Here is a 26,354-nt window from a genome sequence, read left to right on the forward strand (position 1 = left end):
CACTTTCGCTTTCTTAACTATTACAAAGCTCTAGACTAACACTATTCTGACGGAAAAACCAATCTTAAAGAGCAATGGTTTCTCTTAAAAGTATTTCTTCAGTGATGACAGGATTACAGCTTTTGTTTTTGCTACAAAGCTGAACTGAAACAATATTTCAGTTCAGCTTTGTAGTTCAGTTCATATTTTCAGGATCTGCTTCTAAAACTGATTTGCACATTTCTGAAGGTCCCCTGAGAAATGTTCTTATAATGTATTTTGGTTCTGGGTGATTGTCTATTTGCCAGTTGAAAATACTTATTAGACAGACAAAGACAACTAATGTTTTAATAAAATAAATTTTCAGTAAGACTTATCAAAAATGGAATAATAATCAATGGAATTAGAGTGTTATATAAAGTTCTCAGAAAAAAAATTAATAAAATGAGTCACTAGAAACTAGAAACTGTTACACAATGATTAGATAAGTGATTATGAAATGTGGGCAGAATTTGGTGAAAGCTTAGAATAGAACAGAGGAAATCTTAAAAATCCTTCAAATCAATTATCAAATAATAACCTATTGCCTAATATTGATGGGCCCCTTCACTTCCAATATATTTGATAGATTTTTTCTTTTTTGGATTGTAAGATGTGCTTTTGAGTGAAGCTTTTCTTCTACAGACATGAATAAAAACATTTCTGAATATCTGGAGGTGGGATGAACACTTCTAGTTTATTCATTATTCAATTCCTCTGATTCCTTTTCACAGCAGTCTGCCAAAGATGGATTGATTCTGTTTGTCGAAGTAGAGATCCATTCACTCATCACTAGTTATAATGAGATAATATATCGACCTAAATATCTGAACATAATGTTTGATTACTTTTCTTTTTTTTTCTTATTTGTGAGCCATGAGCCAAAATGTGAAGCATAACTTTTCATGAATACCTTTTAGACTGCCCAGGGAAAAAGGAAAAAAAAAATCCTTTTCTTTTTGATAAAAAATATACATATATTTTTATGAATAATTTTGGTTTTTGTACAGGAAACTTTTGATCTGAGAAACAACTCGCAGAACATGCAGCCATCCTTTGAGCAAAAATGAAAATCATTTGAGTTATTTTGCTAGGTTCACACCTGTTCCATGGCAGCTTTTTTCATCTTCCCCCATCTTGCAGTCTTCTTGACCGTCACACAACCACTTGAGTGAGATGCAGAGGTTGTTGTGACACCGAAACTGGTCATCGGCACAGCGCGCCTCGCAGCCTCTCTGAGAACAAATTCAGAGAATAAGTAAAAAAAAAAAAAAAAAAAAAGACACAAAAAATTATTTTGATTTATAATCATTTGTATTTCACACCAATGATTACACATTAGCTATAACATCAGGAGTTACTTTTGTAAAAATAATGTGATGATCCACAAATTTGTATTAAAATATTAAAAGCTGACAACACAAGCAATAACCATGTTTCTATACAGCTTATCTTAAGCAAAGTAAAAGGAAGATATTAGTTAAGCATATGGAAATCTATGATGTTTGTACTAAATGTAAAAGAAAAAAAAAGTTTTTTGTATGGTGATTAGTGATTCTAATCAGTTACAAATAAGGATTCTGGTTTTTAAGTGATTAACTTTTGTGTCAAATATAGACAGGAAACTCCATTGTCCACAGTAAGAAAACCAGAGGTTTATGGAGAATGACCAGACTAAGATGCTGCAGGATGTCCTTGACTAAACTGACAAAGCAGTGATGGCTAACCATTCAGTGAAGTTTTTGACTAGGTAGATAATGGGGCAGTAGTGGTTACAACATCAACAGCAACATTAAGGATTGATAAAAAAGGAACAGGACTCAAAGAGGAGGAAATCACTTGGACTCAGAAGAGCATAACCTTAGGAACAGCTAAGATCCTGCACAGAACATAAAGAACCCCAAGATAAAGTAGAACTGCCAAAGAGGAAATAGTGTTTGTAAAGCCTTTGGGTTGTTTTGGGGGTAAGGACTGAAAAGATTTTCAACTTAAACATTGAGTTAAGGGAAAAGAGGAAGAAATTAAGATTGCAAAATTATTTTAAAAGGATATTATGTATTTTCCAGTCATTTAGTGCCATTTCATAGCACAATCAAGTACTTAAATTACCGTCAGTTGTTAAATTTCCATATATATCAAACATAACATGAAATAAATTTGACTTTACATTTCATTGCTTTGAAATTGGACCAGTGTCTCTTAAAAAAGCTTCTACTCTTTCTGACACTCTGCCTTCAGCTCGTCGCCACAACAGTGCTTCTCATTATGGCATTCACAAACGTCCTTTGGCGTGTTGCAGTGAGACGTAGTTAGTTTGAAAAGCTCAGCAGACAGGTAGTTCCAACAGGTGTTTGCTAATTACTGCTGCTAATTACTTTGGAACCCTGTGTGGACGGCTTGGGGAAGGGGTGTTCTGTGAGGACAACAACAAGCTATGCTCAAGTCTGCAGTTGCAAGAAGCTTTGTAGAAATAAGCGGCACATTGTATGAGCAAGCGTTTAGGTTCCCTGAATGGCTTCTACGAGAGATTTAAGGATTTCTCAAACACGCAGGAAAGAATCCAAGACTCCAAGTACCTTTTGAATACCTGGAGTGTACAAATATGATATAAAGCTCAAAACAGTCGATTTTACGCAACCCCCTTTAAAACAACTACTTCATTTGGCTGATAATACGAAAACACCTACTAATGCCCACTGACATTTGACATATTAAAAAATAGCAGTCTGTGTTGAAGCAATAAAACTGGTCATAAAATGAAAATATGCGAATGTGGCACTATTCTGGAAAATGTTCCTGAACTTTAACAACTACTGCAAGCTAATGACATACTAATGCAGTCCTCAAACCTCACGGTCCACCCATAGCTTCAAAGGTTTGCAAATAGGTGAAGAGGCGGTGCTTTTATAAATGTGCTTTGAGTTCTCTAAAAAAAATAGATGAGCTGCTTTTAAACTCAGCTGGAGGACTCTGAAAAGAAGTTAATCATTACTTTTACAAAGTCATGAGAAACCCTCTTAGTTTTTTTTTTTTTCTGTTAGGACTCGTGCCCAGTAGATGCACACACTCCTTTAAGATAATTAAAACCCGTTTATACCAAACTACCCCCAAATTGGACCATTCCTTCTGGGTGTTTATTTTTGACCTTAATTTAATGTCTTACTCAAAGCATTTGCAAACATGAATTCAGAAAGCGAACACTTGGGATAAACTTCACAAAGGGTTAATTAGGGTTGAAGCACCTGCATGCAAAGAGATTACATATAAAACAAATATTATGAATGCTAAATAGGGAAAAATATTAAAAAGAATAACAAATTTTAACAACAAGCTTTTATCCTTGTATTATGCATCACAAAACAACATTATCTGTAATGGGGATTTATTTCTTCATTTTTAATGCAAATGCTATTTTCCCATGCACTGTCAAAATTAATGCGCGTTTAGGTTCATTTTGTCACGTATTATCTGCGTCAAATTACAAAAGCAGTTTTAAGCTTTAAAAATAAAGATATTCAGGCGTCTGAAAGAACTAAACAACCAGTCTTTGTTAGTTCTACAGGCATGAAGGATTAGGATTACCAAAAGCAAATTAATATGGTTTTTCATGCTCTAGTGCACTGGAAGGTAGAATAATTCATCACAGTAAAATATCCTGTACTGTTCTGTAGTGCGACAACCATGGCGAGGAGATTTATATCAGCACAGTGAAATATAACTAAAACAGGAATTTTGTCAGAGCTAAATTTCTTTTTTTTTTCTACAACTGCAATGCTTAATTCAAACTTGAGCTACGTCTCTACTGACAAACTAAACTAGTGATCAGTTACATAGAAAAATACCTTACCTGTATGCTATAATTTGGCTCTGATCCACTGTAATTTATGAGTGTTGGTGACCCAATTATGTCGTTTTGATCTCTTTTCACAATATTACACTCTTGATAATGCAACCTTTAATTTTAATGCAAGCTACCTATTGACCCACTAATTACACATTAGCTAACACATAATGATTTAATGGGGTATGATGGACATCCTGTCTGTTCAGACTAATAAAAACCCATATGCCACACAGCCCAAAATGTAGGTGTGTCGTAGCTCTGCTTGTGAAGTCATTTTATGTGGCAAATTTAATTCTTAAAAATAAACAAAAACAGTAAAACTCAGGAACTGACCTCATCTGAATTGTCCAAGCAGTCGTAATCTCCGTCACAGCGGAACCGGGACGAAATGCACTCTCCATTTGCACAGGCAAAGTCTTTGTGGTTACAGGTGACAGGCTCTGTATGGGAAAGAGAACATCCACCTTTTATTAATTCACACATGTTCATGAATTTTGTGCTAAAGCAATGGTAAAAATGATTACTGTTCTGAACCAATTCCAGATGCTAGTTTAACTTCAGATACATGTTGTTGGTTTACTGTAAGCTACAGACAGGCTATGATTTTAAAGTAGTGCAGAAAATCTCTGTCATCGTTTACAACTTCTAATTCTGTTTGGTAGACTTTCTACCAGAGAAATCCTCTTCAATAAGAGAAAGCCAGATGGAGCACTGAGAGGAAATTAGTAATAAGGGGGTTGTGTAGAAAAGCAATGGCCAGGCTGATTACGTATTTATAATTATTACAACTAAGAGTAAAATATATTATAGTAAAATTTTAAGCTCATATTGCTCACTGGTTTTATAGAGTTTCAGTGTGGGACTTGCAATCTGCAAATAGATGTCCTTAAAAGGCTTGGATCGAATTAAGCTTTATGGATCAGCATATGCCTGATAAAAACTTTATGTTTTATCCTTTAATGTAATTTTGTATTCAAAACTGGGAAAGGCTAAATCACTTCAGAAAAAATGCATCAGCATAAACATAAGAAAATCAAAATGTACCCATTGATTGTGGCTTTCATAATCAGGAGTAAGAATTTCTCACTGAAACCAAGAATCTTGTATCTGCTATTAGGGGTAGTCTCTCCCTACAGACACTATTAGACTGGTGCTAAACAGCTGGATTAGATTCATCGTCTGGGCCCTCCCTTGTTATCATGGGCTGTTAGCTAACCATGGGCATGTATTATGAGTTGTGCTGTAAGACAGACTCCCAGCAGGCATTGCAGCAAAATCTGATTTGCAGCCCCTCTATTGTCTGCTGGTCCAGCTGCTTTATGTCTTTTTTTCCATCCAACTCTTGACTGGCCTTTATTTGCATTTTAAGTGACATTAATAGGTTTGGAGGCTCGAGCGTCTAATAAATCATGGAAAATGTGCACACACTGCAAAAAAAAAAAAAAAAAAGCACACAGAGAGTCTATGCATGAGCTCATACAACACACAGGCAAACGATTCCCCCCACGCAAATACAAAGAGTTGAGTACACAACAGGATGTGAGACTTAACAAGGCGGGTTAGCAGTGACATTTCATGAGTAGATAAAGTAGCCCAAGAGTCTGAGCTTAACTTTGTTCTCGGAAAAGAAGCACATATATTACGAGCGCGTTTAAAAGAGGGAGTTGAGTCATGTTGGATTGATAAGGAAGAACCACCCTGAATGCACAAAACTGCATATATTATTTCTGAGAATGGGACAAGGCGTTGTCATGGTTGGTGGGAAAAGCAGTCAAGTGTCCTCAAGGGCGTCAAATTCTTCACGGTGCGTGCAAAACATCAGCAGTGTATACAAGCAAATAAACAGAGCTTAGAGCACGTGAAGTTGTCAGGTATACTCACTGCAGTTCTCCTCGTCTGAGCCGTCTCCGCAGTCGTTCTGGCTGTCACACCTCCAGTGGTCGGGGATGCAGTTGTTATTCTCACAGCGGAATTCATGAGGTCCACAGGTCTTTTCATCTTTTTCATCAGGAGCAAGAAATAGAAAAAAAAGCATACAGATGAAAATGGCTTCAAAGAGCATGAATATTAATACAGCACTAGCTATCATATTTTTAAAGTGTAATCATCGTTTCCTCAGGGTTTCCCTGAGCAAGTCTGACTGTGAGCTCAAAACACAGTATGCATTCAAAAAGCTAATACACCGTAAGATGAAATACCTGACTCTGCTGCCAGGTCTGCTCAGCCGATCGCTGACAAAAAGTTGGCAAAATTGAACATTTCTAAGTATGACTTGTGTTTCCTTTTAAGCCACATTCAAGCTGTGATTCTGCTCCTTTCAGCATTATCGCAGACGAGACGTGACGGTGATCGAGAAGTAAAATGGGAAATACTCTACCATACTGTTTGGCTTTCTTTTTTTTGGTTAGTTGCTATACTGAAAACGTATACTTCTTGAGCATTCCATACTGTTTTGTTTTACTGTTCTATTTTAGGTTGTGATTTCACAAAATGTACTCTTGATAATGTCACGGTTATGAAAGAAAAAAAAAACTACTTTTGATCAATTGAGCAATAAACTCAATATATTAACAGAATGGGTTGACTCAGTTAAGTCTGAGGTTTGACTTAATCTTTCAGGATATTTACAGAGAAAACTAATATTCTCAAGGGACACTTTTCAGGGACAATAATGAGGATAGAACATCTCTGTGAGGTTAATTGTCCACTATACAGGGTAGGCTGCTATTGCTGACACACTATCTGGGATAAAATTATGAAAAAAAAAAAAAAAAAAAAAAAAATGCTGACTCGTGCAGTGGGAAAAGTTTCTCAAGTATTTTAATATGAAACCATAATTTCTAGCCACAACATGGATTAAGTCAATATGTTTGTGTTTTGAGTCAAATGTATTTTCTTATTAAGTTGAAAAAAGTAAGATAGAAACAGTTCAGGGTTGCTTTGGGTGTTTCCATCAGAAATTTTGCTCTGCATTAGTACATGGATAAGTCAATGGAAGCTTAAGTGAATTATACAACAACCAGACTAATGTTTATTTAAAATTCCACCACATTTCTTCAAAATGTTTTTTTTTTTTTTAAATATAATTATCCTGACTAATTTATAAAAGTATTCTTTCAGCAGACATCATCCAGGGATAATAGCCCCGGTGACGTTATCAGCTAGGAAAGAGACGTGGGTGAAGAAGTCGGTGGCAGATTCCGCCTGAATCTCTTTCTTACATGACAGCAGGCGGAGAAACAGGAAGGTGCAAGAGGCAGCAATTCATTAGGGAGCAGCTTGGGTGCATTCAGCATTTAAATACATGTATAAGGGAGAATAATTTGGAAATATGACTCTTTTGGGTCAGAGCTCATTATAAAAGTGACAAGAACAACTCTCTTTGGCTATCAGAGGTATTTTAAGTGTAGAAAAAATAGGTCTAAATGAAGATATGTCATTTGCTAAAAGTTTGTTTGACCAAACAATCTGAGGAGCAAAAACCATCTGTGATAAACATAAAGTGGCTCATTTTACTTTTACTTATTTAGCTTTGCTAGAGGATCTTCTAAGGTCATCACTCATAGAAGCACAAGTACAAAGAACAATACTACATGAAACAGACTGAGATTACAAAGAAATCCATGGCATCAAAGCATAAGGACCAGAGTAAGAGGAATATAAACTGGATGGTGTTTAGTCAAAGCCAGTCCCAGTCCTTGTCTTTGAAATAGTGGCGACAGTCGCAATAAAACAGGACCACATCCACTCACATAATAAAAACCAACTAACTGGACATAATTCCTATGTTACAATTGTGCAGAGAAAGGAGACAAATGTCCTGAAAGCAACTGAAGTATTCCGAGATGTGGTGTAATTTAAGGGAAATATGGAAAAGTGAGGATTTGTGGGACTTATTTAATGCCTGGATGTCAGTGAAAGAGGTAGAAATAATCTATAAACAAGAGATACGGAAGAATCTAGTATCAGGATTCCAGCCTGATATCCATTTCAGGGATCCACAATGACTGCTGTCACTTTACCTTCTCACTGCTGGCAATAAAATTGTCCAAAAAGTAAATCTTCATTTTCTCCAAAATCAGTTGATGTGATGCATGTATCAACTAGAAAAACAAAATTACTTAGAAAAACAAAGTCACTAAATAATATTTTTAATCTGTTCAGTTTATTAGCATTTACATATTACTGCTTCAGGATAATTACAAATTTATGATATGGTTAGTTTAAGATTATTTCTGCTTTAGTCCAATGTTTTGGTGCTTCCTTGCATGGAACTCACACCCCACTCTGCCTTTCCTCTCACTTTTTGACTTGATATCAAAACACAACAGAACAAAACACTAATTAAATTTTAACAGTAAAGGCAAAAAAAAAAAAAAAAAAAAAAAAAAACAAAAACAATAAATCAGTCTTGGTTGTGCTGGTTGTTGCATCACAGGCCATGTTCAGATCTGGCAAGCCCAGGCATTCTGGGAATGATCAAATCAAGCAGTGCCATCACACATAGGCAGAACTAAATATATGTGTGAAAGCACAAAAATCAGATTGAGAACAGTGCTTTCAGGCCGCCTAGTCACCTGATGATTAGACAATAGCGATGTCACGTGGACATCTTTGCTTTAAAAATGTATATTTTATAAACAGCTTATTAAAAAAATCTGGCAATCCTGTTGGCCCGTTTAAAACAACCAGACATGTGAGGGAATAATTAAAGTTTTTTTTTTTTCCTCCTGCTGACAAGTTTTAATGAATTCCTTGTTGAAATCCTCATAAATGAAGAAACAATGTTCTATTGGGACTGATAAGGATAAGATATGGGTTTCTCTGCTGTGAAAGCTTTGTTATTGTTTTTGGAGCTGACTGCACCTCCTGTGGTCACTGTTTATTAAAATCTCCCATGGTGATCTAACTATGTGCACAGTAAAAGTTGTAAAGAAACTGGTCTTGAAGGCAAATTTTATTGTGCATTAAATACCTTGGTTTTTTTTTTAATGAAAACTGTAATGGTCAGAATCCTTTAAACTTCCTTCATCCCGCTCCAATTCCCTTTAATACGTTGTATAATTTATCATGCTTTGAGCGTTGCAGCTCAAATGATTTCTCAAAAATGCAGCACAGGGGAGGCTGAACCAACACTTAAATATTAAAACATACAATCACTGTGCTTGTGGTGTTGTTGACAATCAACGTAGTCATTTAACTGCATTGGTGTGCATGTGGAAAAAGTAACTCAACCTGCATTTTGAAGCCTTAAATTCAGGTTACATATCATCCATATCTTTGGATATGTTATATCCAAACACATCCTGGGGCCTCATAGCGTTCGACTTTAAATAATCAATAAAATCAAAGCAGTTTATATTTGTATAATACCAAATTGCATCAATGTTAAAAGATGTTTAATATTAAATAACTTGAATAAGTACTAATTGAATGCAGAGACAACTATTGATTCAAATTTTAACAGTTTGTTCTACAGATACATTGTGCCACAACTGGCCCTTTGAGGAGATTTATGATCTTGATGTGGCCCAAAAAGAAAATGGGTTCAACATCCCTGCCTAAGGTGAAAGGTCATACTTAAAACTGGTTAGAATAAAAACTGATTCATCCAGCCTAGATGATACTGCTAGGGTCTGAGCAAAAGTCGTAAACATATAAAACAAACAATAGAACTTAGGGTTAGGAGCAGTTGAATATTTTGAACTTAATTACTTTGCGTCATCTCTTTATAAGAAATTCTCACACAGGAAACAAGTCTAAAACTAATGAAGTTACTGATTTGAACTGAATTTTCAGTCTGATGAAAGTCTTTTAATCTACAAAAAAAGTATCAGGAGTTTTAGAAAACATATTTTCGCTGATATTTGAATCCCCTTCTTGGTTCGATGAACCAATAATGTTACATTTCTGTTCTCGCTACAGGGATGGCTGCTCTTTTTCACATGATGTAACAAACTCTCTCACTGCAGGTTCAAAGAAAGTTTAAACTCAGCTCACATCCACTCAAGCCACCAAAACATTGTGTGATTTTATAATTGAGAGATCATACTACTGTTTCTTTAGTAACTACACAGTTAAGAGTTGTATCAAAATTGTTCATTTGTGTTAACTGGCAAGAACATTTTTCACAATGCTAGCAGGTGGCCTTGAAGGGATCTAGATTCAGCTGAGAGTCGGACCAGAAGAACAAGCAACGCGACTGAATCGCTCTGAGTCAGACCAGAATAAACTCAAAGGTAAAATTAATCACAATCTAAGCAGATTCATACGAGCGTTCTTTCTGGGAAACTAATGTCGCATAACTCACCACAGTTGGCCTCATCTGACCCGTCTGCACAGTCGGGGTCCTCATCACAAACCCAAAGCTTGGAGATGCAGTGCATTGATGCCTTACACTGGAACTGGTCAGGGGAGCAGGTGCTTTCAGCTGTATTCAGAAAAAAAGGAGTATGAAAGAGAAGAGCAACATCTTTCATCATTCAGGATGATTTTTTTTTTTCTCTGTAGAAAGACCTGAGTCATCATGGAATGCACCATGATGCAAGACACAGTGAGGAAGCAAATTATGCCTCCCGAACATCATCTTTTCCCTCATTTTTTATGCTATATTACAACAAGGTAGGAGCAGCTTCTTTTCTATATAACGTGACATTGTTTCAAATAGCATTTTAATTTCAATGGCGCAGTGTTCATTACAAAGGTGCATTCAAAAACGCATCCAATCATGCTGGTAGTTTAAGCAGGGCTGAAGTAATTAGCTTCACTTTAATTAAAGTCTTTTTTTCTCCTCCTGACTTTCTCGCAATCTCCTTCCCTCGCTCTCACCCCTTCTGTAATCATCGGAAAGACAAACGCATCCGGCGAAAAGTCTTGAATAGGGTGTGATATTCTGATGAGTTACATCACTGCAGACAAAATCTGCTCTTATCCTCTATGCGATTCAATTTCTAATCCCTTTTCACAAGAGCAGGCCATAACACAAGTTGTCTCCAGAATGCCTAATGAGGACTACGTAATCCTAATGGTGTGTTGTATGCAGTTCAAGTACAGGCATGAAATAAAAGTTTAAAAAAAAGAAGCAAAATTAGGATGTTTTCTTCATGATCTGTACCAATTTAAAAATACAGACATCAAAAGCTTTGTGCAGTGTATATACTTTTTTTTTTTTAGTTTTTTTGGAGTACTTGCACAAACATATCCAATTCTTCTTATTCCAATGCTTTATTAATAGCTTCTTCAGACAATAAAAAGTAATGCTGCAAACTCTCACGGCAGTCTGTCTCATCCTCTCCGTCACCACAGTCGTCCTGACCGTTGCAGCGCAGGTTTAGAGGGATACATTTCTGTTTTCTGGTGCACTTGAACTGGCCTGACAGGCAGATGTATGTCTCTAGGAGGAAAAACGATAAGAAGGAGAGCAAAATGAAACAAAACGAAAACACACCAGGAACACATTTATTTACCACACTGAATACTCAGTTATTTTTCCCCATTTGCCCATTATATTTACCCGTGGTGAGTCTGGGGCAATGCTGGTACTCCGCTCAATTTGTGACCAGTAAACCTCTTACCATTTGCTCTTCTGCCAGTTTATCTTTCATCATGCAGCTTTGGATTTTGTCATTAAGCCTCTTTAAATTCCTTCAGAGTCTAACTTCTAATATGACACCCATAGCAAAACCACAAAATGACTAAAAGCATATTTACTTTCAATCCTGCTCACTTTTGTTACCAGTGAGCCTCTTAACTTGGAACTTATATGATTTCTAATAAGAGGAAGTGTGTTTGTGTAAGTATCAATCTTTAGGTTACTATTCTATAATCAACTAGTTAATTGTTTTTATAATCAATCACATTAAGTCCCAATAAAACACACTGATGTTTGTGCTTTAACATCAACATGTGAAAAAGTGAATGACATGAATATTTTTTCAGGTAACTCCAGCAGAGTAAACTCTCCACTTACCACAGTTGGCCTCATCTGTGTTGTCACCGCAGTCGTTCTCTCCATCACAGATGAAGGGAGGAAGAGCACAGAGGCCTGTACCGCACTGAAAACGCCCAGGCTGACATTTGAATTCCGCTGTTTAAAAATCAAGCGTAACCCAGTGTGCAATTAGAAATAAATATGGCACATGTGTTATAAAAGAGGTCAGAGCTCTGACTGTAACAGGGAATAGAGAGAAAAATAACATGTTTTTTGCTCCAGAGTTTATGCTTTTATGGTTTACAACTATAACATCCCACTTACGGCAATCAGGGGGTTCGTCTGAGCCATCCCCGCAGTCATCCACCGTGTCGCACTTCCACCAGAAAGGGATGCACTCATCTGTCCCACAGCGAAACTGTGTTGGAACAAAAGAGACAAAAAAGAAGGGGAGTGGGCGAACACAATTTGAAGTCGACATGCATTCTCGAATGCCTGGTTAGACTTCTGCGTTCTTCAAAGCCAGAGTTAAAATCAATACCCAAACATTTCCTTCACCCTACATGTCAGAAAAGACAAGCCCATGAAAGTAAAGCAATTTGCCTTCAGGTGGAACAGTGCTGATCAGAACAGAGGAGCAAACAACATGATCACAGCAGGTGTAGACATGGTGGGGAAGGAGGAAGAAAGGAGCTGACCTGACTGGAGGTGCAGTTGGAGAGGCAGGTTTTGTTGTCGGCAGCAAGGTAAAAGTTTGTGGGACAGGCACATTTGTGTTCCCCACCAGGGGAAAGAAGACATAAATGGCTGCATCCACCATTTGCAATCTGGCACTGGTGCTTGGGCACTGGACAGCAAAATACAAATACAAGGCAGAGCTCAAACGGTCTGACATCAGGCATATTTTTCTTCCGGCTGAAGAAAAACAACAACTAAGGAACAAAACTGTTAGCTGGATGTAACAAACATGAGAGTTTGATGCAGTATTTACCTTCAGGCTGCCGTAGTGAGTGGTAGACCTTGATTGATTTGATGGCTTGCCAGGAGTTGAGGAGCTCAATCGCTTGAGTGCCTGTAGTCTTGTGAGCACGTCGGAGTGACTTAGACTTCCCATCAGTCCAATACACAAAGTCCTCAAACAAAGTCAGTGCCATTACTCCTTGGATGTGGTCATAGGACACTAAAAAAGGAAGTCACATGTAAAGTTAATATCATCCAAATATCCCTTGGAGATTAAAGCAGTTCAACAGATTAAATAATAGATCTGTCATGATTTTCAAAATAGAGTTTTTAGATAGTTAAATAATATTTTTTGATATTTTAAATGATAATAAAATACAGTGCCTTTCACATTTCAGAATGTTGCAAAGACAATATCCATTAGTTTTATGTGGCAGATCAACGCAAAATTGAGAAGAGGAAATTTTACACGGTTCCCAACATTTTCTAGAACCACCTCTGCATCGGGTTTGCACTTTTAGACTCAGTGTTTCTCTTCAAATCAGGTCATCGTAAAAAGCAGATGGAACGTATCTTCAAACATCTGTCTAATTTGTCTAAACTTAATTTTAAAATTTAAAATGTGCAACTCATGTTATCGCACCGTTTTCTTTCTCACCTTTGCGTCTCTGGGTGCCATCCATGTTGGCAAACAGGATGTGGTTGTCGTCTGCCCAGTACACTCTCTTGTTGGTATAATCAATAGTGAGAGCAGTGGGGCTATAGATCTCTGTGTCAATGATAACCATTTGCCCCCGGCCGTCCATGCCTATACGTCCAATCTGAGCGGGCTCACAGCAGTCTACCCAGAACACATACCTAGTCACAAATATTGCAGAATTGAGAAAAACTGCATGTCACTGTAGGCAACATTAAAATGGAGTAGTGTTCAAAATAACAAGGCGATACAAGATACAGGTCAGATAAATCAATGGAGGTAAAAATTAACAAGGTGAGAATACATACTAGTAAAAAGGAAACACAAATACTGAAAATAATAACACATGCCTAAAGTTTACTGACTCTACAATAACACCACATGTTAAATGAAAAAGGAAATTCTCATTTCCACAGATTATGTGTGTAAGCACCAACTAAATAAATATTAAACAAAAAAACTATGATTTATTGATTTTCTTTTAAAGCATGTATTTGAAAAAAAAAAAAAGCTTGCTTTAAGAACCATTCAAGAATCAGTAATTTTTAGGAATAAAATCCAGTTGTAAGCTATTGTGAGCTCTGTAGTTTTAATATTCTCACCCCGTCTGGGGATCCAGAGCAAGATCTGTGGGGTTCTTGAGACCAGAACTGATCAGGATGGTCGGGTAGAGGCCGTTCGCTTTTGACACTTCTAGTGTTTTCTTTTCTGCGTCACACCAGTACAGATTTTTTCCAATCCAATCCACTGCTAAAGCACTGGGCACTGCTGTCCTGTGGACAATCTGTTAAAACAGAAATCAAAAAGTTTGGTAAAAGCAGTTTGAAGCACTAAACAAAAACGTTTAACTGATAAGCTATGCTCAGCAAAATACTTTTTTTTCCTACTGCATTTTGGGCTCTCTTAACTTTTCAAACTGAATGGTTTCGAGAGGCCGTCATGTGCTGCCATGGTAACTGTTAAACATGAGTCTTGTGCATGACAAAAGGTTGTTGAGAATACTGCAGGGTGATGTAATGACCTAAGGCTGCAGACCAAAAGCCTCAGCTTTATTTTAATGTGATTTGCATACAGAACACTGTCACAGATAAAAGCCTGCTTCTAACGCTAGTTTGTGAAGAAAAGGTCAGCCCTTCAAAATGTATTTACAAAGAAATGTGTTGCGAAGCACGCGGGGTGTAGAGGTAGAGCGGTCGCCCCATACACAGAGGCCATTAGTCTCAACGCAGCAGTCTGGGGTTTGATTCCCAACCCTGAGACCTTTGCTGTATGTCGTCCCCTCCCCTCTCTATTTCCTAACTAGTCTACTGCAAATAACGGCTACCAGTACCATTAAAACCTTTTTTAAAAATGTGTAGTACAATAGATATTTGTTCAGGATTAGGACAGTTTTTGTTGAAAATGCTATTTTCGCAAAGCAGAAGGAGTTCACCTACAGTCATTACTTGATTAGTCTCATGGGGAGCAGAAGGGAGCAGTTTAATAAGGTCAAGCAGCAATGAGTGATGACTTTAAAATTAAAATCTACAATCAAAAGTCTTCCCCGCTGCAATGAAGAAAATAGGTTTTGAACACATGAAAGATTTTCTCAGTAAAAGAAAAAATGGTGGTGGTCAGAGGATTGAAGGTTCCCCGATTGTATAGTAACCTCGTTCCTGTCAGTCTGCCCCAGGGCAGCTATGGCTACAATGTAGCTTACCACCACTGGCGCGTTATTAAATGCACGAATAGGTGAAAGACTAAATGTAGTCTAAGTGCAGTGGGGTCCTTTGGACTGCATAAACACATTCGTTTTCCTCAAAATTAATGCATTAAATTCCCAGCCCTAGTTTCTACGTAAAATCCTTCTACTTGTAGTAATCTAGGTTGTCACTTGTTCAGAATAACTGCTCCACAAAAAAAATTGGAAAATGTCAACATTTGAATATGACTTTTCAAAAAAATAAATATAAAAATAGGATGTTGAGTGATATGCATGTAAAAATGGTTAGACACTCCATTTTTTCCACCATTTCAACACAAAGATAGTAAGACCTTCAAAATACCTGCTTATGACCTCGTCACAATGTTTAAAAATCCAAAAGACAAAAACGAAGGGTCTCTGCAGGGGTTTGTGAGATCCTTTGGCATACCTTGGGCTCTCCAGGAAGCATAAAGTATGAGCGTTGAAGACACTGTTTTTAGCATGCACCAACCTTCTGTAGCAAGGTCATGTTAGTTAATCATTGTGGCAGCATATCAAGGTCCTGTGTGGAGCATGAAGAAGTGCGGTGGCAGTTAAATATGAGCATATTTATAAACTAATTTACTTCATGGCAACAAATGCCACAAAAAAGAATTGCATGTCAGCAAAAATCTTTATTTTCCTGTAGAAACACAACTCCGCAGCAAAATCATTACTTAAAAACGGAAATCACGGACAGACAAGGGTAACGTTTATATAGCTAAATGGAATAAAACTAAATTATATGGCACCGATCTCATTCAGAACGAAATAATGCGCTGAAGTCCAAGTGAAAAATGAAAATAAAATGTCCACTAACTATCTTTCTAATTAAATATCACTATCATTACCTTTGCAAATAAAATCCATACGTCTTTTCAATTTCATGCTTTTCCTCATATAGCAAACCTGTGCGAGTGGCTGCTCATGTCAGTAACTCTAATTAACCCCATGTCATAAGCTCATGGATCCGTGTTTCAGACAGTTTGCTAAGCGGTTTCAGTGGCTCAGGCTGAAAACTGTGGATGTAAGAGAGCTAAATAAGCCTATTGCTCAGCACACAAACGCTAATGAGATGTGGCATGGGGACCCAGAAAGTGTTATCCTAATGTCCCATCAGCTCTTCTATCTGGGTTTCGATCCCCTGACCTTACCCAACCTGGTGACAACACCTGAGAGTGCATTTGTAACACGATGCTTGCCACATTCATCTGACAGCCATTAGTTATCTTCGCAAGCACTCTATCTGAGCCATTAAGCAAGTAAGAAGCTCTTTCCTGAAGCAATAAAAAAAAAAAAATCTATGATGTCAAAAGTGTAAAATATAAAAGACACCTATCTTTAGCTGAGCGGTGATAATGAGCTACTTCAACCACGTGTTGTTTCAAAAGCAGAAAATGTTTTTAAACGGCAAAATCTGATAATTAGACTGAGCAAAAACAGAGCTGAGATGGGTGGGTAAAAACTGAAGTGGGAGTAAGAGCAGGAAAGCAACGATTCGTCCCCAAAGTGAAACAAGCAGCATATGGTAGTCAGTCACAGCAGCAGTATCTCATCGGTTACCTTAAGGTCGCTCCCATTTAGGCGCATTCTGTTGATCTTTCGACCACTCGGCCTGGTTGAATCCACCCAGTAGATGAATTCCTTTTTGTAGTCAAAATCTAGGTGGATGATGTTGTAGAGGCCCTAGGAAATAGAAAACACACATCGCATGTTAAAGCATGTTAATACTTATCTGAATGAAATGGGAGGGTGAAAGCATTACGCTGTCACTCTAACTGCCACCATATATATGCAACATTTGGTAATTAAACAGAAACACATTTATTTTCATCTGCTCAACCAAAAGGTGATTTCAATTTGCTAAAAAGTAAAAAAAAAAAAGAAAAAAAAAAGCATGTTCTTTTCATACGTGATATGTTTTGTGCAGCACAAGCAATATTGATTTTGGTGGATATCCCATAGGTCTCAAGGCTTTCAGTAATACAAGCAATTTTAAAACTGACTGGAGAGCAAGCTGCAGTCTGATCAAAGGAGCAGAGTGACGAACCTTTCTTCAATGTTTAGCTCATAGGAGCCCGCTGTCAATCAGACAGCCCGCACACCAAACAAGTGCCCCCACCCTGCTGTCTCACACTGTAGGAGCCTTGAACACATGTCAGACAATCTGACAGGTGCAATGAAATGTCTTCATCAGATCATCAACACTTTCATAGACAGGTCGCAAAGGGTCCGGAGGGAACATTTCTGTACTCTGCGTATCTGTTACAGAGATGAAATCCACCTTCCTCTTGTACTTCTAACATTGAACGGTATATTTTATTAATCTACCTGGAGGACAGCATGAAGAGGGATTGAGACCCTTTAGCTGAGCTTCGATGTAAAAAGAAAACAAAAAAGACTTTTTCTATTTTTATCTCATTAAAATGATGCTTCAGGTCAGATAATTTTCTTAAACCCCTTCACATTTCATCAACTGACAACTAAAACCTTCAAGTGAAAGTGGAATTATTCACAGTTTTGAAAATGAGCTCATCTCCTCTTGAGTCTGTTCTAACCAGCTGTCCTGTGCCTGCTGAGGAAATGCATCCTCAAGAGCTTTCTTACCCAGGCTGTTAGTTTAAGTGGACAGCCATGTTCTGGTATGTGTTAAGTTGTTTTAAATTTTCTGAACACAGATTGAATTGAGCACTGTGAGACGCCCAAAGCTCAACTTATTATTTTAAAACTGAACCCTTTTTTGAACCTATACACAACGATACCTGTTTCAGATCAGCTATATTTATACTGAGAGAATATATATATATATATATATATATATATATATATATATATATATATATATATATATATATATATATATAAACTGAGAAGTAAGATTAATGTTTGTCTGATTTAAAAAAAAGAAAGTGTAATAACTTATGCTTGTCAGAGGTCAGGGGCTGAGTTAAGAGGTTAATTTGACTGAGAGAAGCATGTAAGATACTTGTGAGGTGAGTTATGGTAAATTGCATCCTGCCTTTTGTGATAATCAACAGTTAAATTCAACTATAGCCCAGAGCAGCAGTGAGACCTGAAAATGATTGAAAAATCACTTCCAACGGTTTCTTCATTAAGCGAATTTGCCCCTCTGTTCTGCACTAAGCGAACTGCCCGCTTTCTTCCACACTTGTTTTTGGAGTTTGTTTTTCATAATGAACTGCACGGACTTAATTGAACAAATTATTTTCTTCTTTTATATAAGAGATGTATACACCATTTTTATTCATTTAAATCTGCTGGATGAATTACAGTGTCCTCAGCAGCTGCTGATACCCCAGTTAAATATAATATATATACATTAGTCAACTTAAGTAAGTACAAAGACTTAAAAAAAAAGTCAGATGCAGTCGCACAACTTCATGCAAAGAATGTTCAACGATTCTCAAATGGTAAGAAAGTAATCATTTTCTTTCTTAGGGGATGGGTTTTTCAAAAATCCATCCTCTTTCCCTCTTTTAATGAAAGAGGATGCTTGTGCAACATTCGGTGAATTTATGCTGAGGCTTTTTACACACTTTAAACAGGGGAGGCCAGTAAGTGTTTACAATTGTTACATTTTTTATTCAAATTTTTAAAATACATTTTTATTTCACCAGTGTTTGTGAAAACAGTCGGTCATGTTAACTAGTGTGCCTCTCCTCTAACCTTGCAAATGTATTGCCATTAAAAAAATATCCAAAAGGACTGAACAGGGTGACATAACATGTCGCACTTGCAATTACAAAAACTGTCTGTGCAACAAATTATTATGCTGATGCTGCACATGTCAGACAATGTTGTGACCAAAGTCTACAGAAGTATTGTTGGTCTTGGAGCCGAGGCTGTGTGTGACAGATGGGAGCTGAATTATTTAGGAGTCAAATCTGTCAAATCTGTTTCCATTGTACAGCTTCTACAGGTCTCTCTGTATTCCTGTGAAGTGCATCACTTCAAATCACAGCACATCTTACAGGGGTGTATCCAGGAAGTTTTTAATAAGAGATAAATGGGGGCCACGGAGCGTCACACCAAAATAAAAACCCAGGCAAGACGCAGGGTTGTAATAAACTTTACAAAAGTAAGTGAATTTCCTTCAGCTAATTTCAGAGTCCTGTTTGTCAAAGCTCTCACATCATCAGATTCGTTAGTATCTGACATATAGCTTTTGTCTACAATCTTTAAAATACAGCTTTAAATATGCAGATGCTAAAGGTCACCACAACACCCAATACAGAATAGATACAAAAATTGTTCACAATTATTCTGCCTTAGATACTCCCACATCTGCTAAGCTGGCATACATAGCTCAAAGCTTTTTACGAACACTGTGAATAGGTTGAGATTACCTGTTTTAAAATGGTGTAATTTGAACCATCCACGCTCAGTTTGCGGATCTCATGGTGGTCTGCCATGATGAGAAAAGGCTCCTCAGCTGAAATACAGAACGCATGGCATTAAGGGACTTGCACTGACATGTGAGGAAATGCTTCAAATTGAGAAAACAACAATCAAGCTGACCTGATATAGCCTTGCATGTGTTTGGGTTGCGATCCACAGGCTCATAACCGTCCACACAGAGGCACCTGTAGGACCCGTAGGTGTTGATGCAGCGCTGGCTACAAGGGAGGGTAGTGGAGCACTCATCAACATCCACACAAGTCTTCCCATCATCTTTCAGGTGGAAACCAGGCCAGCATTTACACTGATCATTAAAAAAAACATGAAAAACATAAAAAATATATTGCTTGGAGATATTGAAAAATATAATGAAACCAAAATTAAGAAGAACTTAAAACGATCAGCGTTTTAAGCTCCGACTTATTTCTCTGTAACCTTCATGTGAAAAGAAAATAACTCTTACTTCTATTATTTTCTGCTTCGCTATTTGTCTACAAATTTAGTGGCCATTTAAATCTCCTTCCTCAAGCAGTAAATAAGGTAAAATTGGCTCACCAGAATTATTTCCCCCCTTTTTTATTCTTTATTGGCTTTCCCTTTTTTATTTAAGGTTTACTTACAAGACAACATTCTACTCTGACATACATTTACTCTAAAATCATCTGATAAGAACAAAGCTAAGATGTTACAAAAATGTAAGTGATAAAATCACAAAGAAGCTTGTAGTTTAAGAAAACAAGCTAAGCTCGAAGGAAGATATTTTTTTATTTTATTTTGAAAACAAGAAAACATCTTAACCCCAAATGTCATTGAGTGTTCCTCAACAATCTTCAAAGTGAATCAAATGTGAAAGAGACTTCTTAGGGATATTTTTGTTTTGTTTTCCTCTCAGGAGGAAAAAAATCCCCACAAAACTTAATAAACCGTGACCTACAAGACAACATTAAATCTGTGATATCCACTAAAAAAATGTCCATTTCCCAACCATCCTGATCCATTAAATAATATTGAAAGGAATTTGCAAAATCATAAATGTGATCAACATAGTATAGTTCTGATGCAATCAAATTTTACATCCACTAAAACGTCCTGCCCTTCCAAAGAACGTATTGATGAACATCAGGCATTCTATCAAGGGAGCGTTTTCTGTTAAGTCACTCTAGTAAAAGAAAATGCTATTCAAATAGTTTCTTTAAATGCTTTGAAGGGAACCAAATTGGTGGATCCACTAAACAATGACTCCCTATCATATTATTAGTTTGATTATATTTTATATTGTTTCTAATTGGTTTACCATTTATTAATACATTTTTAATCTTAGGGGTATATCTGAAGATTTATTCTTGGTTTCTGACACACTCAGTTATTACGCAATAAATAGACAGAGGGCTATGGTCGAAATCTCTGGATGTGTCCTAAGATTTCTTCATGTGTGTCTGCCGGGTTGGCCTGAGGCATAAATTAATTTTGCAACTGCTTCAGGTCCTCTGCTAGCCCCAGGGCCCCAGGAGAAACTGAACCTGAATTCAAACAGACCAGCTACCAGTCAGTTTTAGAATTTATTTAAAATTATTTTGATCTTAACCTCCAGAGGCTTGAAAAAATCAGCTCCTTTATATATATATATATATATATATATATATATATATATATATATATATATATATATATATATATATATATATGTATATATATATATATATACATATATATACATATATATATGTATATATATATACATATATATATATATATGTCTCTCTCTTTCATCCTCAGAGGATGAAAGAGAGAGACCACCCGCGGAGGGTGAGAAGATATATATATATAAAAAATTCCCCTCTCACCCTCCGTGGGTGGTCTCTTTCATCCTCTGAGCTCGGGTCCTCTACCAGAGGCCTGGGAGCTTGAGGGTTCTGCGCAGTATCTTGGCTGTGCCTAGAACTGCACATTTCTGGACTGAGATGTCTGATGTTGTTCCTGGGATCTGTTTGAGCCACTGCTCCAGTTTGGGGGTGACTGCCCCGAGGGCCCCGATGACCACAGGCACCACTGTGGTCTTCACCTTCCAGGCCTTCTCCAGTTCCTCTCTGAGGCCCTGGTATTTCTCCAGTTTCTCATGCTCCTTTTTCCTGATGTTGTGGTCACTTGGTATTGCTACATCCACCACAACGGCTTTCCTCTGTTCTTTATCCACCACCACAATGTCCGGTTGGTTCGACATTACCATCTTGTCTGGATCTGGAAGTCCCACAGGATCTTAGCTCGGTCATTCTCCACCACCTTTGGGGGTGTCCCCCATTTTGACCTCGGGGCTTCCAGTCCATATTCTGCACAGATGTTCCTGTACACTATGCCCGCCACTTGGTTATGTCGTTCCATGTACGCTTTCCCTGCCAGCATCTTGCACCCTGCTGTTATGTGCTGGACTGTCTCAGAGGCCTCCTTGCACAACCTACACCTTGGGTCTTGTCTGGTGTGGTAGATCTGAGCCTCTATTGCTCTGGTGTTTAGGGCCTGTTCCTGTGCAGCCAGGATGAGGGCCTCTGTGCTGTCCTTGAGTCCAGCTTTCTCCAGCCATTGGTAGGATTTCCTGATATCAGCCACTTCAGTTATTTGTCGGTGGTACATCCCATGTAGGGGCTTGTCTTCCCATGATGGTTCCTCCAGCACCTCGTCCTCTGTTCCCCATTGCCTGAGACATTCGTTGAGCACATCGTCCGTTGAGGCTTTGTCCTTGATGTATTTATGGATCTTAGATGTTTCATCCTGGACAGTGGCTCTCACACTCACTAGTCCTCTGCCTCCTTCCTTACGGCTCGTGTACAGTCTCAGGGTGCTGGATTTGGGGTGGAACCCTCCATGCATGGTTAGTAGCTTCCGAGTCTTAACATCCGTGGCCTTCATCTCTTCCATTGGCCAGCTAATTATTCCGGCAGGGTATCTGATTACTGGTAAGGCATAGCTGTTTATTGCACGGATCTTGTTCTTGCCATTGAGCTGGCTTCTCAGGACTTGCCTTATTCGTTGGAGGTATTTGGCTGTGGCTCCTTTCCTTGTGACCTCATCGAGGTTGCCATTTGCTTGTGGTATTCCCAGGTACTTGTAGCTGTGCTCTATGTCTGCTATCGTTCCCTCTGGGAGTGAGACCCCTTCTGTGCGGACGACCTTCCCTCTCTTTGTAACCATCCGGCCACACTTCTCTAGTCCGAATGACATCCCAATGTCAGTGCTGTAGATCCTGGTGGTGTGGATCAGTGAGTCGATGTCTCGCTCGCTCTTGGCGTACAGCTTGATGTCATCCATGTAGAGGAGGTGACTGATTGTGGCCCCATTCTTAAGTCGGTATCCGTAGCCAGTCTTGTTGATGATTTGGCTGAGGGGGTTCAGGCCTATGCAGAACAGCAGTGGGGACAGAGCATCTCCTTGGTATATGCCACATTTGATGGACACTTGTGCAAGCGGTTTGCAGTTGGCTTCAAGGGTGGTTTTCCACAGCCCCATCGAGTTTGCAATGAAGGCTCTTAGAGTCCTATTGATGTTGTACATCTCTAAGCATTCAATGATCCAGGTGTGTGGCATTGAGTCATAGGCTTTCTTGTAATCAATCCAAGCGGTGCACAGGTTGGTGTGTCGGGTTTTGCAGTATATATATATATATATATATATATATATATATATATATATATATATATATATATATATATATATATGACATGATACAGCAATAGACCTCGAATCGAACACTGAGGTGTTCCAATCAGAACCCTTTAATAGTCCCTCTCTCGTTTCAGGACCAGAAGATATTGATTTTCACAAACAGGAGCACCAAGGCTGTGGAATGTGCAGCCTTTATTTTTGTGGAGTTTGGACTTTGTGGATACTTCCAGAAAGAAACTGAAGGACTTTCTGTGTATGCTTACTGAGTTGACTGCAATAAAAAAACAGCTGAAAAGACATGGGTTATAAGGGACATGCAACTCTACAGTGGGGAGAACAAGTATTTGATACACTGTTGATTTTTCATGTTTTCCCACTTGCAAAGCATGTAGAAGACTGTAATTTTTATCATAGGTACTCTTCAACTGTGAGTGATGGAATCTAAAACAAAAATCCAGAAAAATACAATGTATGATTTTTAAATAATTAATTTCCATTTTATTGTGTGAAATAAGTATTTGATCATCTACCTGAAAAATCAACAGTGTATCAAATACTTGTTCTCCCCACTGTATCTCTTTTGCAGAATGTTAACACAGCACATTACAGTGTGTAAAATGAAAAGTGAACACATCTTATCTTTACGCAAGTCGCTGTTTCATAGGGAAATCCGGCAAAGCAGGAAAGCTAACATACCATGTCATTAAAGCCACGACACGCGCACGCATACAGCTCTGGAAAACGATTAAGAGACCAGTTAAAATGATCAGTTTTGTCTGATTTTACTTTTTATAGGCAGATGTTTGAGTAATATGAACACTGTTCTTTTATTATATGAAATACTTACAACTTTCCTCTGAAACTCCAAGCAAAAATGTAGTATTTGTGGAAAATGAGAAATGTTCAAATTAAAGAAAAAGATGCAGTGCTTTCAGACCTCAAATAATGGAAGAAAAAAAAAAGTTCATGTTCATTTAGAAACAATACTAATGAGTTCAGAAATCAATGTTTGGTGGAATAACCATGAGGTTTTCTATGGGGTTCAGTGCAGTGGTCTCTTAATTTTTTCCAGAGCTGTTTATACATACTGCTCCGTAGCTCAAAGATTCAATCTCACCTCAGTGACCAACTCAGTGACCAATGCAAAACGAAAAAATAACTTAAGAGTGCTTGCATCAGCTGCTCTGCACCAACTGTAAATCCTCTTCTTATCCGGAGTTATAGCCTTGATGGCCTTTCTGCTGATCTCCCTGTTCAGGCCACAAATGGATGAGCTAAAGGTTCGCATTGATGTGCTCTTTGTCCAGATCTACCGCCGTCGTGACAAGCTGGCAGCACTTTTTTGTGCTTTCTGGCGATTTCTGAAGCAGTAAACACCAACCCGCAGAGGAACACAACAATAAAATTCAGGAATGAATGGTTAAAACTGCCACAATCTGACAACCAGGATGACCACCAAAACACTCCAGCGGTTGCGGCCTTGACCTGGAGCCAGCCCTCATATCAAAACGCCACTGTTGTGCTGCCAGAAGCAGAACAATGACATGGCACAGAGGGGAAGCGAGGTGGATCAGACAGTTGTTGGCTTATCGTTAACCCACCCACCTCCACCTACAGGCTTTCAAGGTTACAAAGCGAGAGTGAACATTTATGTACATAAATGTATATACATATATGCTCCAACCCATCTTTATCTGTTTAATGGTGTGCAAAGTAAGACTTGATTTATTATCAGTCATTAATCATTCATGTCCACACCACTACTGATATGAGCCCCGCATCGCACCTGCTAGTGAATTAGAAATGTAGCTGCTGCAGCTCAGCACTGCAGGTCAGGGAAGTTTTTTAATTAAAATTTTGCACTGTAGTGATTTACCTGACTATTGGAATGCAAGTCACACGGTAAGATGTTGATAGATATACTAGCTGTGTTGTGACTGAGCTGCTAGATTTCCTATTATTAACAGATATTTGTTTCTTACCATGTTTACTTTTACTTAACCAGAGTTAGTTTGTTTAAGTATAGATGTGGATAGGTAATGTATTTTCAATCAGTGCCTTGCTAAGGTATTCACACCACTCGAACCTTTTCCTCTGACTTTTATTTGGATTTTGTGTGAAGGACACAAACATTTGTTACATTTTCAGTTGGTGCAGTTCAGTTTCATGCTGCAAACACACCAAACCTTGTTCACCTGTTCACCCTCACACCTGTGGCGGCACTGCAGCAAAAACCACGGAAGGACACAACATAAAAAAACCTCCAAAGAAGACACAGAGAGAGAGCCACTTCCTTCTTCACAAAATAATAACAAAAAAAGGAGTATTGTCAAATTTTAGTGGTTTTTTGTCGTTGATGGCCATCTCCAAAACAAACGTATTCATTTTGTTTGATTGTATTTATTTTCCAGTCCGCTTGGCATTCCCATGCAGTCAAACCACACAAGAAAGAGTTCACTTCAGCTGAATCCAGATTTGTTTTTAGGTGGACTAGAATTCCCTTTCTAGGCTCCATCAGAGTTCGATTGCGGATTAACACCTCACTAAATGAAATGGACTTTCTAGGCAAAAGAACTAAAGCGAACTAATCGGGGCTGGTGTGAATCCACCTTTGATGAAATTCACTGAGGTTTGTTGTTGTAGCATGATTACATGTAAAACTGTTTAGGAGTGATGAATACTTTAGAAAGATATTGCCTAGCAGTGTTACAAGTTCTCTGTTGACTTACCTTGTAGCCCACAGTGAGATCCTGGCAGTCCTGCGTGCACCCACTGACTCTGCGGTTCAAACATTCATTCACATTGCAGTTCCTCTCATCTGATCCATCTCCACAGTCATCTTTCCCATCACACAGATTCCCCTGAGATATGCAGCGGCCATTGGAGCACATGAAGAAGGAGCCGTTACACAAGCTTCCTGAAGAGAACAAAGAAAAACTATCATACCCACAACACCCTGCGATCACTCATGAAAGCTCATAAAAGTCACTGCCCTCACATTGGATAATAGCCAATAAATTAAACTCAGAAAGTCAGAGGCCTTTTTGTTTCTTCCATATAAATCCGCCGGTTTCTTTGGCGAGTGATGCTGCTGGTGACACTGATG

General features: G+C 38.1%; 1 protein-coding gene across 1 annotated transcript in view; it reads right to left on the bottom strand.

The window, feature by feature from the left end:
- Window positions 1-26,354, bottom strand: part of lrp1bb (low density lipoprotein receptor-related protein 1Bb) — a 318,836-nt gene that overhangs the window by 37,028 nt on the left and 255,454 nt on the right. Inside the window, exons 55-69 of the mRNA XM_088002164.1 lie at window positions 25,978-26,165; window positions 19,712-19,895; window positions 19,540-19,625; window positions 16,736-16,858; window positions 14,052-14,233; window positions 13,411-13,610; window positions 12,784-12,972; window positions 12,491-12,639; window positions 12,117-12,210; window positions 11,832-11,948; window positions 11,136-11,255; window positions 10,173-10,292; window positions 5,744-5,860; window positions 4,196-4,302; window positions 1,121-1,253 (exon numbers count right to left, since the gene is read on the bottom strand). Coding sequence (XP_087858290.1) covers window positions 1,121-1,253; window positions 4,196-4,302; window positions 5,744-5,860; window positions 10,173-10,292; window positions 11,136-11,255; window positions 11,832-11,948; window positions 12,117-12,210; window positions 12,491-12,639; window positions 12,784-12,972; window positions 13,411-13,610; window positions 14,052-14,233; window positions 16,736-16,858; window positions 19,540-19,625; window positions 19,712-19,895; window positions 25,978-26,165 — 2,109 coding nt within the window. The remainder of the gene's footprint in view (window positions 1-1,120; window positions 1,254-4,195; window positions 4,303-5,743; window positions 5,861-10,172; window positions 10,293-11,135; window positions 11,256-11,831; window positions 11,949-12,116; window positions 12,211-12,490; window positions 12,640-12,783; window positions 12,973-13,410; window positions 13,611-14,051; window positions 14,234-16,735; window positions 16,859-19,539; window positions 19,626-19,711; window positions 19,896-25,977; window positions 26,166-26,354) is intronic.

This window comes from Poecilia mexicana, unplaced genomic scaffold (assembly GCF_051168715.1).
Source record: "Poecilia mexicana isolate PSO_F unplaced genomic scaffold, ASM5116871v1 scaffold_2, whole genome shotgun sequence".
In the NCBI taxonomy this organism is placed as follows: domain Eukaryota; kingdom Metazoa; phylum Chordata; class Actinopteri; order Cyprinodontiformes; family Poeciliidae; genus Poecilia; species Poecilia mexicana.